Source organism: Urocitellus parryii, chromosome 4 (genome assembly GCF_045843805.1).
Source record: "Urocitellus parryii isolate mUroPar1 chromosome 4, mUroPar1.hap1, whole genome shotgun sequence".
In the NCBI taxonomy this organism is placed as follows: Eukaryota; Metazoa; Chordata; class Mammalia; order Rodentia; family Sciuridae; genus Urocitellus; species Urocitellus parryii.
Window position 1 is genome coordinate 29,355,961 of NC_135534.1, and position 19,122 is coordinate 29,375,082.

The 19,122-nt window shown below is 36.4% G+C and overlaps 1 protein-coding gene across 1 annotated transcript in view; it reads right to left on the reverse strand.

The window, feature by feature from the left end:
* Positions 1–19,122, reverse strand: part of Iftap (intraflagellar transport associated protein) — a 59,051-nt gene that overhangs the window by 23,078 nt on the left and 16,851 nt on the right. Inside the window, exon 2 of the mRNA XM_026404861.2 lies at positions 17,520–17,675. Within this exon, the coding sequence (XP_026260646.1) occupies positions 17,520–17,652 (133 nt within the window). The 5' untranslated portion in view covers positions 17,653–17,675. The remainder of the gene's footprint in view (positions 1–17,519; positions 17,676–19,122) is intronic.

Here is a 19,122-nt window from a genome sequence, read left to right on the forward strand (position 1 = left end):
TGCTTTAACAAGGTTGGGTACTTTGAAAGTCAAGGGGTGATTTTCACATTATACTGCTAGCCTAGAGCAATGTTTCTCTGGACAATAATATTTGCTCTTGATTTGTCCAGCCAAACTACTTTACTCCACTGCTTCTTGATCACATGCTTCTTGGTATCTGGCCTCCCCTGGAGCAATAGTCGTTAGGATTAAATAAGCAATTTAAAAACCAATCAATCATAAATCAGGATAAGTCCAAAGAAGCTAAATTCAGCACATGAATGTTTTGTCTAAATTCCCTTTGCAGTGCTCTGAATTCCAACTGTTTTATGTTCTCTATTTGAAAGGGCACAGGGAGGAGAGGATTACCTCAGCCTGGCCAGTCAGGAGTAATTGTGCTTTCCCCCAGGCTGGATCATAATTGACTCATTATTCACAGTCACAGCCATCAACCTGCCAAGGCACAAATGCACAAGCCTGGCCTGGGTAAAAAAATTTTAAAAAATGTATGTCAAAAGCCGTAGATGAGGGACACAATGGCAGTAAGATGAAATTTTTGAAATGTCCACAGTTAGGCACTTACAGAGCAAAAAATGTGGGAAAAAAAAAGCATAAAGTTGCTGGAAGATTATTTTCAGGAAGAAAAATCTATGTGATAACTGGATTATGCAGGTAATCAAATCAAAAAGTTCTATTCTGGGCACCAACTATGTGCAAGGTTACACAGATGGGTAAGGCCCATCCTTGCTCTTACGGAGACTATAAATTATGAAGTTCTGGTATATGCAAGCTACCAAAATAGAAAGTACCCAAGGCAGACATTCAGAAAAATGGCAAAATCATAATTGGCTGGGGAGAATCACAGAAGACTTTACATAGGAAAAAGAGCATCTAAGCTGGGCTTTGAGAGAGAGCTACAATTTCAATAGGTGAGCACTGTGAGGAGGTTATTTCACAAGGGGAAAGTCCATGAGCAAACCTGCCAAGGTAAAATGCACAGGGCCTGCAGTAGAATCACTGAGTATTCGAGAAGATTGGAGCGCATATTCGGTGACAAATGGACAGATCAATGGAACAGTGTTCTTAAGAAGGTGAAACAGAGAGCAGAGTGGTTCACTGCTAGAAGTAGAAAGTACAGAGCTATTGTAGTAATCCAGGTGAGAAGCAAAGGAAGCCATAGCTACTGTGGTGGTGGTACGAACAGTAGAAATTTAAGAAAGGAAAAAAGAGCTCACAAAGTTAGTTCTTTTTGTGTTTGTAAAATAGAAACAAAGACACTATCTCCAGCTGCTTATGTTCCCTTTTCTAGATATCACAGAAAATTCACCTTATCTTTCCACTGCACTCTGTACCATTCTTTTACATTTAAGTTGGCATGCCTGGGTAACTATTTTTTAGCTATCTCCATGATGGTGGCAGTAGACAACACAGCCAGCTCATAATCCATCAAAGGACTACAGTTCGTGCATGCACAAACGCCACACCGACTCATCTCACAGGATGAACTTACATTCCCAATTGATTTAGTCAAGGCTACAGAATGAGCTGCCCAGAGTGGGAGCTAACAAGGTGACAGCTGCCAGTGACAATGTCTACATAAGGTAGAATGTGTCATATTCAAGGAGTTCATTTGAAAACAAATATAATCTTTTTCTACTTAAAAGATGCAAGTTTATACAAAATATGGGAAATATTTATGCACAAGCCAGACCCTCCAGGTTCTTCAGCCAAAGCCAGAGTCACAAAGGCACATGCCTATCTGGAATAACCCAGGGTAAGGATCCAAGTATATATGACCAAATACTTCTACCACTCTATAGTTTTAATTTATGCGCCTAAAAAATTTACTCATTTTTAGCATATTATTCAATGATTTTTAATAAATATATAGAGTCCTATGGCAATCACCACAATTTAACTTTTAGATCCTTCCCATTACCCCCAAAATATGTCTGGTACCCATCTGCAGATTCTCCCTATCTCTATTCCCAACCACAGGCAATCACTAAGCTATTTTTTTGTTGTTGCGATTCTTCTCTGCTAGAAATTCCACGAAAGTAGAATCATATATAGCGTCTTCTTTTGCACTTGATTTCTTTCACTCAGCATAACATTACTGAGATTCACCCACATGGTGCAATGTGTTGGTATTTACTTCCTTTTATTGCCAAATAATATTCCCTCATATGAATAGAACCACATTTTATTTTTCCATTCACCATCTGATGGACATTGGGATTGTTTCCACATTTTGCATCCTCGGTGACACTGAGGTTGATTCAAGGATCATCATCATGAATCCAATTCCATGCAGTGCCACAAGATGAAATCGAACCATAAATAACTAATTTCAGCTTCTCTCCACACCCAGAGGGAGAAAGGCATGTGTGCCCTGAGGCTATGGCTCTCTGGTCACTCCATCTCCTTAATGTGTCACCATAGCTGCAGAATCAGGCTACTCTGTCACATGGCCCTGCTTTCTCCAATTTTATATAAAATCATCTGAAATGACCTTTTAAACTGTTCATTGCCCATCTCTTCCTGCTAAGATATAAGCCTAAGGAGGGTAGGGAGCTCACCATTAGGAACTCACTCATAGTTTCTCTCAGGAAAACTCTCAGACTTTCAGACTTTGCTCCAAAGGATATGAAACAATTAAGACTGGAACTAGATTGATACTCCACCCTTCAATCAGCAAGCTCTGCGGTGAATGTTACTCTGCTAGGCTGGAGGACAAGAAGTAGAGTTATAAGAAAGTTCTATAACATGGCCTTTGCCTACAAGAAACATAATTTATTCCCTTAAAGCTTCTACCCACTCAAAGGCATAACATTTTACATAACTCTGAGCCAGCATTTCCATGTCTAAGAATTTATCCAAAAGAAATGATTAAGTATGTGGGCAATGATTTCTCTACAAAGCCAAAAATGTCTAATCTATTCCCTTGAAATTTTTTACTTAACCAAGGCCATAAATTTTTGCATATCTTTGAACCAGAATTTCCATGTATAAAAATATATCCAAAGGCCATAAATAACATGGATGCAAAATTGTAGCTTCATTTAAAAAAAAAAAAAGATAACATCCTTATGAGGCCCACAAGGCCACCCATGCTGGTCTGTCCAACCTCCACATCCTCTGACCTCTGCTTCTAGTCCTCTCACTTTTGTACACACCTCTCCCACCACCATACCTTCTCACTGTTCCTCAAACAGGCCAGAGGCTGCTGCTACTACTGCACAGTGGCTATGCCCTGGGTTTCAAATACCTGTAGGCTTAACTCCCTCATCTTTCTTATGGTTTGGATATGAGGGGTCCCCCAAAAGCTCCTGTGTTGATGCAGGAATATTTAGAGATCAAATAATTAGACAGGGAGAGCTTTAACCTAATCAGTTCATCCTAGTTTAAATGGATGGACTGGGTGGTAACTGTAGGCAGGTTGGGGGTGGCTGGGGAAGGTGGGTCACTAGGGGTGAGCCTGGAAGAGTGCGTCTTGCCTATGGTTCCTACACCCTCTGTCTCTACTTCCTGATCCCATCATGAGCTAAGCAACTTATCTCTGCTGGACCCTTCCCCATCACGTTCTGCCTCACTTTGGGCCCAGGCAATGGAGTCAGCCATCCATGAACTGAGACCTCTAAAACCCTGAGCACCGAATAAACTGTCCTTCCTCTAAATTCTTGTTAGGTGTTTTGGTCACAGTGATACAAAAGCTGACCAAAACACATAATCTTTTCCAAGGACACCTAACCATATCACCCAATACAGAACTGCAATCTGTACTCTCCAACCAGCACTTGTCATCCACTATGCCCTGCTCCTAGTTTCTTTTTCCTAAGAAAAATTACTGTGTTCTAACTAGATACTTTTCTTACTTATTATGTTTGTTGTTTATTGTCTAGTTTCCCTTTCAAATAGAATGCAAATTCTCTGAAGGCAATGATCTATCACTAGCATTCACTCATGTGAGTAGCACTTAGCATAAAGTAGGTATTCAATAAACATTTATATAATGGGTGAGGATGTGCAAAGTAGCATTATTTATAAGAGCCAAAAACTGGAAATAATCCAAATTTCCAACAAAAACAGCATGGTTAAACAAATTGTGGCATATCCATATAATGGAATACTATGTGATCATCAAAACCAGTATTAAATAATATTTATTACCATGAGAAGATACATATGTAACATAATATTATGTGAAAAAGCAAATTTCAAAAAGAATACGTATAGTGTAACCCCACTTTTCTAAAATAATTATATTAAGTTTAATGAATAAACAAGTGAAAAAATACTATTGAGCCCTTAATTATAATTTGGGCATTATAAATAAAATGTGTATGCATTTTATACATATGTAATTATTTGATCCTAAAAACAAGTGTATCAGGTAGAAATTATTGTATCTATTTTACAGATGAAAAAACTGAAGCTCACAGTGATGAAGTAACTTTTCCAAGCCTACCCAGTTAGACAGCAGCCAAGCTCAGATTCAAATCTAGCTATCTATAACTTTCACGTTCTTAATAATTATAGACATTTATATAAATTAATAAACACAGAAAGATTCAGAAAGGATTATACACCCATAGTTTATCTCTAAGACACAGGATAATGGTTTAATTAATTAATTGGATATGGTTTTGCCTACATAAAAGAGACCTAAAGTCACAACTTAAACAAGATGGAAGTTTATTTCTCTCTCATGTACTAGTACAGACATACATAATCCAGAGCTAATGTGGTTGTTCTGCTCCACAAAGTCATCCAGAATCCCACCTTTCTACTGTGTCATCCCTTCTCCAGGTAATCCAGAATAGCAAGAGGATAAAGGGGAAGACAAAGGCACACTCATAGTTTCCCCTGTAAACGACAGGTAAAGTATGGTTTAAGCTACTATACTGCCCCAAATAAGAGCAGCTCTAATAGGAATTTTATTTCTCTCTCATACACAGCTCAGTACAGGTGGGTAGGCTCTCCTCCATGAGATGATCCAGGGATCCAGGCTGCAGGGTGCTCTGGATCCTGAGCACAAGCCTTCCATTCCTAGGTCTACGGGAGTTGTCCTAATGATTGTCAATATCCACCACGGTGAAAAAGACAGAAAGACTCCAAGAGACATAGCTTAAGGATATGAAGTTATCCTCCCATTTCGTTAGCAAAACTTGGTCATATGGCTGTATCCAGCTGCAAGAGAGTGGGAAGTGCAATCTTTTATCCTAGGTGGCAATGGAATAGCTAAGAATTCTACTGCTATGGAAAGAGCAGGGTGGAGTTGGGGGGTTTGGCTGAGTTTAGGATGTGTGTGTGCACACACTCACATGTGCATGTGTTGACAACACTCAGGATTTTCTGATTTTTTTTTACCATAAACAAAAATAAAAATAAAAACATGCTTTTATCTATGGAAGTAACAAGCATTTTCTGCGACTTAGCTTCTTCCAATCCTCAACCTAGGAAGAATGACTACATACATCACCTTCATTCATTAAAAACCCCCTCATGTAAATAATGAAAAAATAATTTTTTATATTTTTATATTATAGATAGAGTCCTTAATATTTTAATTTGATGTCCCTCTTTTAATTATAGATACCCTACTCCTAAAACTCCACTTCTTTGATTAACTCTATAAAACATGCAACGTACCTGCAGGTATGAAATATACTGAAGAAAAGTAACCTGAAGCATCAAAATTATTGGAGGGGCATTTCCTAAAAGCGCAGGCAACAAGATGCCTGTAGAGCCTGTATCATCTCCTGGTCTCTTGCCTCTTTGCTGATGGCAAAATGTTCACAAAGAACAGAGTTCTGGTAAAAAATTAAAAAATAAAAACCAGAAGTGGTAAGAACATTTCCTGTGGTAGGGTAGCTTTGACCCACAGACAGAGGCACTATAATTCTTCAGACACGGGATAGAATGTCTGCTAAACCAAAGTTCACCCTAAATTCTGCAAGCTATTACATTCTAGTTGCTGTATCAGAGATCACAAAGATAACGGTAAAATTATTCTTATAAACTATCACACTTTTTCCCTGTCGAAATGTCTTTTAAATAATGTAAAATGGTGACTTTGAACTAAAAATCATATTTTAAAGTAAAATAATTGTTCTTACCCTTTGGGGGGGGGTCACAATTTTCTTAAAACCTATAGACTTTACTCTTAGAAAAAAATGCAACATATACATACCAAAGTGAACACAAAATTCTTAAGAATTTGTGTATATCCTTTCATCCCTCCTTGATCTCATTTAGGGAATATTTTTCAAAACTGTTTGTCTAAAAGCCAAAATTTCTAGGCTTCACAATAGAACTACTCAGTCTGAATTTGGGGACAGATCCCTAGGAATCTGTATTTTAATTAGAATCTCCATGTGGTTTTTATATATTCATAAGATAAAATTTCCAAAACAAGATTTCATGAAGTAGAATTTAAAAAACGATAATTAAAAAGAAGGATCTTGCAGGTGTGGTGGCATATGCCTGTAATCCCAGCAGCTCAGGAGGCTGAGGCAGGAGGATCTTGAGTTTAAAAAGCCATCCTCAGCAATTTAGTGAGGCCCTAAGCAACTTAGTGAGACCCTGTCTTTAAATAAAATATTTAAAAAGGGCTGGGGATGTGGCTCAGGTTTAAGTGCCCCTGGGTTCAATCCCTGGTATATTAAAAAAAAAATCTGATTCTTTATCTTGATCAACGCATGTAAATAATTTTGTCTGATGGGTATGTACATATAGACACAATATTGAGTCCATCCACCAGAGGCCAGTGTGGGATTATTTCCTGAGTTTTACAATCTTGTGCCATAACATATACATATACACTATATAATATGCACTACATATAGTTGGTTTTAACTACTTCAAGGAATAGAGTGTAAACAACTAACACAATGGTGAATATTTTTCGCTTTTTATATTGCTCATTCAAGATTTCTTGAACATTTAACCTTGATGTTTCTCTTTTATATCATAAACAGTCCCCCTAACCATGAAACTTTATACTTGAATAAGTCTTTAAAACTTACCAAGTACCTTTATGTATATTTCATCCGATTCTCACCACAACCACATAAGACAGTGAACAGGCAGAACTATTCCTGGTTTACAAATGCAGAAAGCATGTGGCAAGCTTGGGGTCTCAAGAAATTATATGCCTGGACTAGTATGTGGGACTTCTGATCCAAAGATAAAACAGTCCTTTTCCATTACACTGACCCTGCCGACAATAAAATGAGAAAACTAAGGGCAGTATAGTGCACTCTTCATAAAACTAAATATCTTCAACCTAAAACAGTTTCCTTCACCCTGAGATCAGCCTTTCTGCCTATGGCATTAAAGATGCATCTACTTAAGGCAAAATGCCTGATTCACGAAGGTAGAGAAAGTTAGAGGGATTAATTTCTCCCTCTTTTTTACAAATAAATCTTTCTTAGAAGTTATGAAATGTCCAGAGGTAGAATGACATCTCCCACATAAATCTGTAATAATCTAGAACTCAAATTTTGACATGTGGCATTAGGGAAGTTCAACAGCAGACTTAAATTGTACAAGTATTGCATACTTTTTCATTTTTACTGGAAATTCCAGGACATCCCTCATTTAAAAAAATAAAATAAAAGCTGGAAGTAAAAATAGAAGAAAACAGTCTGAAAATCCACTGTTCCAATCATTCTTACTGCTCTTTGACTAACTCATAGAGTTCGTACTCAACATAAAACTGTGACCCTGGAATCAAAGGCAATATTCCAGATGTTACTTTTATCAGTACTATGCAAAGAGTAGTTAATATTTCCTTACTAATCAGATCTAACTACATAATCTATAAACATACAAATACATCTAAATCACTTGGGATTCAAACTGTATTTATAAGCAGGTAGTAATTAATAAGAATAATTACTTATTAATGATGAATTCTTTGAGAGTAAGGACTCCATTTCATTCATTTCTGTATTCTTAGTTTATAACTCAATGCTTAAAACATGGGCATCAATACTTCTATCTCAAAATTTAGCAAGAGTGGGATTGACACTATAATTAGAGACTAAATCCAATACCCAGAATTAGATGACTGGTTACTATCTCTCTTTTCTAGTTAGTGGCTCACATACTATAAAACCTAATGTAAAAGCAGACCAAGTCCAGAAAATACATAAAAATGGTATATCGATTCTACCCTATGCTAAGTAGGGAAAATTGATTGCAAGAAGAAAAGCTCTGACTGGCATCACATAAATCTATCTCCTCTAGAACAAATCCAGATTAAAAAAACCAAAAGACATAAAAATCACATACTAGACAGACTGTGGCTTGATTTTCATATAAGGAAGACATGAATTTGACTAAAATAATGTTTCCTGTTTGTATCCCTTTAGGTTTAGTAGACCATTTCAAAAAAATATTATTGTCCCATGGATGAAAAAACATTTTGCTAAAACTATTTTAATTTGAATACATGCCCATTCAACTGAATCAAAGGATGCAGACTTATGACCACTAAGTTTCAAGCCAAGCAATTTACCCCTTTTCTTCGAGTAACAATACATTGAACAACTAAAAATAACGTCACCAGTTAAAGAGAAATGTATACTCAGTAAACGCACACCCACTTGATATTGTTTAAATAGGCTAAAGGTTCATAGTGACTATCTGAAGAGTGTATTTAACTAATAATATTTCTCTGCGTTTTGTAAAAGTTTAAAATCAAATTCCTTATAAAAGTTCAACTTTCTAATTCACATGCACACATGAAATACACCACATTTAACATTTATAAATTGAAAAGACAAAGAGCCAAAGAAAATAATTACTTTATTTGTAAACAAACCAAAAATATTTTAAATATGCAAATCTTATGTAACTGTAAAACATACTAGAAAAGATATTTTTGTAACAAAATACTATGCATTAAGAACACTGCCAAAAATAAATTTAATGATTATAATGCAAAATGCTGTATATATTTAAGTACGTTTCTTTCCTTATCCAATTACATCTAAACTATAGCAGACATGAAAAACAAATGATTATCTATAAACCAAATATTCGTGTTTAGAATGAATATGAATTATAACAACCTCAGCTGAAGATTTATGCTAATGCAACTGAGACAAAATGGCTCGATCAGCTCAAAATCTGTCATAATTTGAGGAGGGAAATTTCCTTCTGCACTGAACCAGCAGTTTTCTGTGTTTCATAATTTGTCAATTTGTTCCCTAAGTGTAGTGATTTAGTGATGACAAAAGAAATAGAAAAACAAATGGAAATTGCTTAATTACAGTTTGCAGATGTTTCCCCCAAAGAGAAAAAAAAAAAAAACAGGTTAATGTTGCTAATGCTTTAAGAAACTTCACAGGATGTGACTATTAATTAGTTCACTCTGTTCAATATGTGTTTTTCTTCTTGAGTGTTCTATGTAATGTTTGGTGCTCTGATAAAGAGGTCACATACAGATAACTACTGAGTGTATGATTGCCATAAAACTACCTGATTTTTCTTGCCCCTTTATTCTTTTCAAGGATACCAAACCACAAATTAATATTAAAAAAAAAAAACTTTAAAATTACACCGTTTCCCTCCTCTTTCCATGGGGATGTCAGATTAATTAATGTTTTTTAAATTGCCTCGCTATTTTTACTAGCAAATCCACATATGATGTCTTCTCAGATTTCCCTTAAAGTTAATATCATGCCAATGGCCTATGTCTTTGGTCAGTTTATTGCTATTTGCTCTGTTATTTTTCAATGGGCTCTTTACTGTTCAATTCACATTTGCAAAAGTGTTTCCTCGAGTTGACTTTTTTTTTTTTTCTTCTGTGGCTAACGAAAAAAAGGAAACAGAAAGACACTGCAAATGGGCTGTGAACTAAAAACATCACTCAATATTCAGTAGGGAATTAAATGACTGATAACAACAGTGCAGAAAATGTGGCCTAAGTGCCACCTGGAAACAGAGAGCTGGTCAGTTGTTTCCAACTTCCTCCGCAGGCAATCTGCCAGTTGCAAGGGTATCAAAACAATGTTAAGCCCTCTAGTCTCTATCTAATACTCGACAGAAAATAACTGCAAAAGGCTACACAGCTAGGATTATTTTTCTTGTTGTGTTCTCTTTTATGAGGGAAAGCTGTTTTTATGCTCTACTGAAATTCCTTTCCTGCTCTGAAATTGGTAAGAGGGCCAGCTGCTTTCTCTATTTTTCTCTATGGTATTTTCTACAACCAATTTAAAATTCATTCTTCAGACTGGGAAAAGCCTCTCTTTGTACCCCTATGGAAGTTTAAAGATGCATTTCTAATGCTCAAATTCAAAACAGCTTTGGGGACCAAAATATGTCAACTTTAGACATAAAAGAAGTGTTGTTTTATGTGCTGTCACCAGTTTCATTTTTAATTATATTTTTTAGAAGTTGTCAAGTATGAGTAGTGATATTCCTATGGCTGAACTGACAAGTCAAAATTTATCAGTCCAGAAGTGTAAACCAAATCCCAAGCCAAGATTCTAAGCTCCTGACAGAACATACATTCAATCAAGAAAAATATATATAAATAAATAAGAGGCTCCTGAAATAAGAACAGTGTAATTTTGAACAAGTGGCTTAGCCTCTATGAGCCTCAGCATCTCCCAGACAAAATACTTGAGACTCATCTTTGACTGGCTACCAGAGGCTTTTATGATAGCAGACTTTCATAAAAACACAGGTTCTCAGGTCTATTCTCCCTGGTCATCTGTCAGTCACCTGTAAGTGCTGTCTGTCATTCCTTCACTTGAACATCTCATAGGCCCTGTGGCTCTTCATTTCCTCCTCCACTACCTGAATCCAGACTTCCACCTAGGTACTTCTGCTCAGCCTCCTTGCTAGTCTGACTCTGGATGTTTCTCTCCTTCTACTTTGCCTCTACCTTTCAAAATCACTTGCAGTTTGTGTTATTGCTTCTCATGTGTAAGTCCTACTCTAGCTCCCAGCTACCTAGCATGTCAAATCCAAACCAGGGCACTGCAGTCTTCATAGGCTTGCTTTCCTGTGCCTGTCATTGCATATTCTTCAGAGCTGGATCTGAGGTCCCTTACCTGTATGCCACTCTTATTTTCTTTATGTTTCATTTATTCAACAAATATTAAGCATGCACTTATTCCACAATACCAGGCTTCATTTTACGCACTAAAGTGATGAAGAAAACTCACAGGAAGTCACCTCCATGGAGCTTACACTCTAGAGACTATACAATAAATGTTCGGGGTAGCACACTCATTCCCACAGCTCCTCTTATCTGTGGGTCAGTGCCTCCCAGAGCTTGAGAAGCACTGCCTCCTCTGTAAGGAAAGCAGAAAACAATGTGGTTCAGAGTACACTTTGAAGCCACACTGACCAGACAGGCAGTTCAACTGTACCAACTACTGGTCACGTACACCTGGACAAGTCTGCCTGGGCTGGCATCACAAAATACCATGGATTCGATGGTTTACACAACAGAAATATATTTTTTTCCCAGTTCTGAAGGATGAAAGCCCAAGATCAAGGTGCAGGCAGGTTTGATTTCTCCTGAGGTCTCTTTCCCTATACCTTCCCATTGTGTCTTCACATGGCTTTTGGCCTCTTCTCTGTGCACGTTTTGGGGGTTGGGGGTGTCTGTCTTCTTAAAATGACAGCAATCATATTAGATTAGAGCCCAACCCTCTGACCCCATTTAATCCTAATTATCTCTTTAAAAGCCCTGTCTCTTTATATATTCCATGATAGGGTTAGGGCTTCAACATATAAATTAGAGGGACATTCAGTCGGTCTGTAGTAGTAAGGTACTTAACCTTAAACCTTACTTGGCCATTGTAAGGATTAAGTGAAATGATCCATGTAAAGTACTAAGCATAACACCCATAGTTAATACATGTTAGTGCTCTTAGTAATAACATTAGACTAGTTTCTTGATAATCTCACACTGCCTGATGTCTGTGGGAGAGACAAAATGGTAGTGAGTCAGCTGTCTGAAGTTTGAATCCTTGATCTGACACAAGACAAGTTTATAATCTACAGTTTTCAGTTCCCTGGGCTGTAAAAATGAATAATCTTGGCTATTTCTTTGCATTATTATAATAAGTTACTGGAGAAAAATGCTGAATATATCAATAAAACCAGGAGCATGGGACTATCACTTCCAGTTTATAATTTAAACACAAACATTAATAATTATCTAATATGTTAAAGATGTATATTAGCATAGCTCCTTACCCAATTAAATGCAAATAAAGTAAATAAAGACTAAACTCTCAATGATTACACACATGACTAAAATCTAAGAAAAAGTGAAACCCACTTAGTGGTTTTGAAAATCCTAGATTTTGAGCCCATGGAAGGCCAAAACACCACCAGCACAGAGACACAGGCATGGGCCTTTGTCCTAAACATCCAGAAACAGAATGTTCTATCTAATGGGGAATTTAATTCAAATAATAATAAGTATGAAGGAAAAAAGGGAGGTTGAGTTGACAGCAGTTTTTTTCAAAGCTATGTTAAAAGAACAGTAAAATGATAAAAGCATAAGGTACTAAAAGTGAAATGAGAACAGCACAAAGAAAACCAGAAATAAAATTACACATCAAATCTAAAACAAAAAATCTTTGATCTACACATACTAAAATAGGTTAAAGTTGATAAATGCAACAATGAATATAATACTGCACTATATGCTATTACAGAAACTCATACAATCACTTGGGAAACTGAATCCCAGATATTTTAAGAAAGAAATGAATGAAAAGACAAAAGACTCATTTAAGAATTAATCATAAAATCACAGTAGATTGATTTTAATTTCCAAACTATTTTAGGTTGACTTAGTTGGTAAAATAGGCAACTTTGATGAAAATTAACCATGTAGCCTAAAGCACAAGATCAGGACAATGATAATAGGGTGCATATGTGTGAGAAAGGGAAAGAGAAAGAGACCGAGAATTGAAGACTGTTGTAACCCTCTGAATTAGTGTGTTTTCTTTTGTTATAACAAGATAACACTGAGGCTTGATAAGTTAGAAAAAGAGCTTTATTGAGCATATAGTTTTGAAAATGCAAGAGTATGATGCCATCATCTGCTGAGGATGATGCTAGTGATCTCATAAGGATATCATGGAAGATGGCATCAAAGTGGGAGCATGTGCAAGAGGGGGAGATCAAAGGTAAAAGAGGGCACTGAAGACCATGGAGGGGACAGTGAGCCTTTTATGACAAAACATTCTCACCAGAACTCACTTCATAAGACCGACCAGTATTATGCCTTCAGAGAACAGCATTCCCAATGATCTAATTCCCTCCCTAGGCCCTACCTCTAAAAGATTACTCCTCTGTACTGCTACACAGGGCACAAAGCCTTTAGCACATAAACCTGTAGGGGACAAGCCACATTCAAACCACAGCTCTACAGAATACCCCAAAGTTGCCGTATGTAACAAAATGGAGTTAAAAAGATTTAATGTCAACTTCTAAGTCACCAGCTTCTTAACTGCACAGTTTCTGTGAGACAGCAACATGAATGGTAGCTAGCTAGCACTCTAAAAGCTGGGAGTAACTGCTTCCAAAAATCAGTTCATGTGATAACCCTGAGATAGGACATTGAAAGAAATTGCCTCTTTCCTTCAGCAGTTTAGAAGTAATTCTCAACCTACTAAACCAAAGCTACATCTTCATCCAGAATACTTACTGTTTTAAAAGTGGAATTATATAAAAGCATATACAGATATAGAGAGACACATATCTCAGTATCAAACCAACAGAACCATGACCCAGCAGAGGCATTTAAACATCGGTCAGCTTCTGCTCTTACCCGTCAAACCTTCCTGTGCTATACTTAATGTCTTAGGATCTAGGACCGGAAGTTGGTTCAGTGGTATCCCACCCAAAATATTAATGAATAAATAAATTAGTAAATGCATTAACAAAAAAATCAAAAAGAAATAGGCACACCTGTGTTTTTAGAACCTAAAAACAAAATGATAGAAATGTGACAAAGAGAAAGAAGTCTTTTTCCACAGATACTCTGAAAAGACCTATAAATTATGTTCACAAAGAAACTGAGACACAGAAGATTGAAACTGAAACTTGATACTTACATTTATCCACAATGTCAATAATATAATATCTTTACAAACAATAGGAAAAAAACAAAATCTGCTTGCTGATATTCTAATATGTCTTATAATTTATTTTATCCTCTTGAACTGAAGACACTACTAAGAATTCAATTATAACTGTTTAATAATTAATATCTCTTTAAATATTTTGATGTAACAGTATATTTATTCTCAAATATGTACCAGGACTTAAAAAACCTAGAGCTGTTTTATAAAAGAAAAAATTCCAAAACACTATCAACATAAATGTACTGTAGTGAGAATTATGTTGCAATATTAACAGTTTCCAACTGTTTTCCAAGAATCTGAAGCAGTAATGTGAATTTCTTTCTATAAGGCTATAATTTAATTTTTTCTAGGGAAATGTTTTTAATAGGATTACTGACCCTTTTAACACTCTTGGAAAGAAAATGAATCTCATAAGCATTCTGGCATACAACTATTATGAAAATAAATAGAACAGTCAATCAGTAGAAATGGTAATGGACTTGAGAAACATAAGTTACTAAGGAAATGTACATAAGTATGCATGGTGATAACAGAGAGAAGATTCACTACATATAAGCAAAACAAACAAATATTCAGACAAATGAAGGGCCTGGAAGGAAGGGGAGGGGCTTTGAAGAATGAACCTTAATGTGTTTCTCAAGTAAACTGATCATGTAAACCTAGATGAGTTCTCCAGGTTCTTATTCAACTCTTAGTTAGGCCTGTCCCCAAGTCCTATTTGGTTTTGCAGAAGGTGTTTAAATGTTTCAGAGGAAACACAGACACTGATTTAAAATATTTTTTCACTCACAATTCTTTGTGCTTTAAGAGGAATTTTTTCAGGTCATTAGTTTATAATGTGAACTGGTGCCTAGGGATATTCTGAAAGGAAAAACAACTGTGCTTGGAGATGCAGTTTATGTGACTCGCATCATCATCTATTTCAGCTCAAGTTGGGGCCCCAAACCAAACTCAAAACAAAGTTACCAGGCTTTGTGTCACAGCTTAGTGGCAGAGTACTTGCCTTGTAATATCTTTACAAACAATAGGAAAAAAAAAATCTGCCTGCGATATTCTAATATGTCTTATAATTTATTTTATCCATGTGAGGCACTGGGATCTATCCTAGCACCAAGTAAAAATAAACAAATAAAATAAAGGCATGCTGTCCATCTCCAACTACCCAAAATAAAATTAAAAAAAAAAACCTAAGTTACCACATCTGCAACAGTTGCTTTCTCTGCATGCAGTAACCACACAAAAAAAATGAAAACAGACTAGACTCTGACCCCAAAGATAAACACAGTGTAACCCCTTACACTATCAAAGTCCTTGTAATAAGAGTTTACTATTCCACCTTACAAAAATGAAGTGGGACACATAAATAATTTCCAAGATAATCTGGATTTTCACAATGCCACTGGCAATCCAAAATTCATTCATCCTACCAGTTTTACCCTTGTTTCCACCACCCCACCCCAGCCAGTCATTCATACTGCCATATTTGGGTCCAGAAGGTAAGAAGGAAATCAAGGCTCAGAAAAAAGAAGCACCTTCCTAAACCTAAGTCCATAAACTAAAAAGAGATTTGGTCATTCTCCAGATTTGACCCGTATATCATATCAAAACACATCATTCTCTGACATCCCCAAAACTATCTTAACATGCCTAAAATCTCTATGACCCATAAGAGTAAATAAAACCCACATTCCATGTTTTTTGTTTTTGTTTTTGGATTTGTTTGGTTTTTTTTGTTTGTTTGTTTTTTGTTTTGTTTTGTTTTTTTTAGTTTAAACAAAACAGGTATCGATGTTATTTTAGAGCTTGAATATCACTTTTCCAAATGCTTAGAAGCAGAAGTGCTTTGAATTTCAGGTTTTTCAGATTTTGGAATACTTGAAATAGACAGTAATGACATTATCTTGAGGATGAAACTCATATCTACACACAAAAATCCAGTCATGTTTCATAGACACTTTAGGAGGTAATTTTATACCATACTTTTAGGGCACTGGTGTTTTGACCGTGACTTATCAGATGAGGACAGGTATGTAGTTTTCTACTTGTGACATCATAGCAGTGCTCAAAAAGTTTTGAATTTTAAATCATTTCAGATTTTTAGATTAACCTGTATCCTGCATGATAAAACAGACTAACATCACATTTCCTCTTCTTCATGATAACTATCTTTCTTTTACATCTGCTTAGAGCATAGGAATCATGACTTATAATTATGAGATAAGGTTTCCTAAAACTGTCATGACTTCAGAGATTATGAAACCCCTGTTCTCAACTTTACATGCACATCAGAATTACTAGAGGAACTTTTAGAAAATACTGAGTCCTTAGCCCCAGCTGAGCTTTAGAGTGGGCTCTAGTATAAATATGGTCTTAAAGCTCCTCTGGACAGTCTAGGTGGAGAACCAATGACCTCACTTCAAATGCAGATCAATGGTCCAAAAAGAACAAAGATTCACAGCCAACCAATGACAACCTGAGGCCGAACCTAAAATAAAGATTACAACTCCAGTGCCCATGAAAGCCGCTTAAATGAAAAAGCAAACAACATGTGCACACATTTTTAGACTGAGCACCCAAGAGTGTATATACTAGAGAGCTCACAAGGCTAAGGCTCCTGACCTTCAGCTCATATTACCATAAGGGAAATAATAGATAACAGATATCCTCACTTGATCTGAAAAAAAAAAGAAAAAGACACAAATCAAGGTTTTCCTATAAAACTGTCCAACTTTTAAGCGCTAGCGCAATTAAAAAATGACACTGTGTGAAGCAACAAAGCATGTCATGAAACACAGCAGGGGTTTGACCTTTAGGCTTCAGGTTGTTACAGCAGGGCTAAAAGGCTGTTTCCTGTCTATAGAAGCCACAGCATCATCATCAACATCACAACATTAACAATACCTGGAATTCATAAAGTGCCTACTATACATTAACCACTATGCTGAGTTTTACAAGGCTCTCAACAAGCCCTTATCAACCCTTGGGACAGGTATATTATTATTATTCCCCCTTTACTCAGCAACTACCCCCCAATGTCACATTGTCATCAAATGGTGACACCAGGATCCAAAGGCATTGTAGTGTATCTTAGGTTTTTTAAATGCTTTTAACAACCTCCACTCTTTGCATTTGCATGTCTTTAAAAATAAAATGAAGGGATTATATTAAATAATTTCCTAGGGCAATTTGAGTTATCAAACTCAATGGCTCTGACTCCATGACACAGCTCTCGGATACAGAAAGACACTGGTATTTACACACATCTGTCACAGATACCCTAATAAAAATTACCTGATAAAGGAAAAGAAAGAGTATTCATAAAATGGTCCTTCTTAAAAGGCAGCAAACACAAAGACATATAATAAAATTCTTTATCTCTACTGCTGTAGAAAGTTTACTTCTCCATCTGACCTTTTGAAAGATGAGTAAAAGTGCTCCGAAACTCTTCATATGTTTGCTCATGACAATTCACAAACTTATCCAAGACTTCTTCCATTAATTGATCTTCATCCATTATCTCCAGTCCCAATTTCTGGCTAGGCATCCCAGTCCACGAGGCCACTTAACCTAAGACACAAAGTAAAACATGAACAGAGAGTCATGCAGTCCCCGCTGCTCAGAAAATACCCTGGACGGGCAATGCAAGATTCCAAGGCCCCAAAAGGACAGAAAAAATTCTAGTCAATAAATCAGTTTTATTCATATAACTGCACATTTGTGTTTAGCTTCAATTTCCTCCTTTCCATCTTCTTAATTTTCAAGAATATTGTCACATAACTACACAATTAGAAATTCAAAGTCTTTTAAAGTGAGAGTAACTTTAAAGGGTATAGCAACTAACCATTCATCCCATGTCAACAATATGAGCACATTTTATTAGTGACTTATTTAGCACTTACTGTGTACCAGGTTCTGTTCTGAGCACTTTAATGAAAATCATCATAATTCTCGCTTAGGTCACAGAGACAGCCGGTAGAAAGAAGTGTCAGTGCTATGAGTCTGATCCCGGAAATCAAGTCCTTATGCACTTACTATGCGTAACTCTATCCTGTGACTCACTTTTACTGTGGCTGACCAACAGGTGACTTGACTGTGCTTTCACACATCCAGGAATTGGAAACGCTGACATTCCAGAGTAGTCTTTGGACAACTTTATCACCTCTATACCCTAGCCCAACTGGGCCCTGAGTTAGTGAGCTTGTCCTGAATAATTTCAATCCTTACTTCTTGTAACTGACATCTTTTCATACATTAAAACTGGGCCACACTGTCCTTTCTGGATCTTCTCATTCCATTCACTGGAATACATTTCTTTGTCAAATCCCAGCTCAAAGTTCAGTTTCTCTCCAAATGCCTTAACCTCCCATTGAACTCATATGGTGGGGCGAACTAATCTGAAATAACATGAGAGTATTTATGGCTTTTGTTTATTCCACTCAGTACAACTATTCACATTTCCCTAAAGAAATCCTACTGGGCTGCATATGAGGTGCTTTCCCAGACCCCACTGCACATTTGTATAATAGATGGTTTGTGCACTGATTGCCTTTGCTTTACTCCAAAAAATTTCTGGAAAAGTAATAAGGAATTGTGATGCTACATGTTCCTCACAGGATTACTATGATGATTAAACAAGATATGTTAGGGATAATGACCATGATGAATATGATGATGATGATGATACTACTGATGGAGGACAGGACCAGTCTTAGTATTCTGTCCTTTTCTTCCACAAAGCTTTCTCATGACTGTTATCACTCTGACATGGAATATACTGATATTACATAAGATAAATCCAAATAGTTCCCCATGCATTACAGTCTCAGATAAAACATGTAAAAGACTGGGGTGAAATAAAATGTGTATGTAGATACTAATTTAAATTGAAAGACACTTTCAAACTATTGGTTCCTGGAAAATTAGACAGGAAAACTCATCAGTTATGGCTTATGCAAATTTATCTGTAACAATGCCAGGCTTCAGCAATGAAGTTTACTCAGTTATGTTTGCAGTT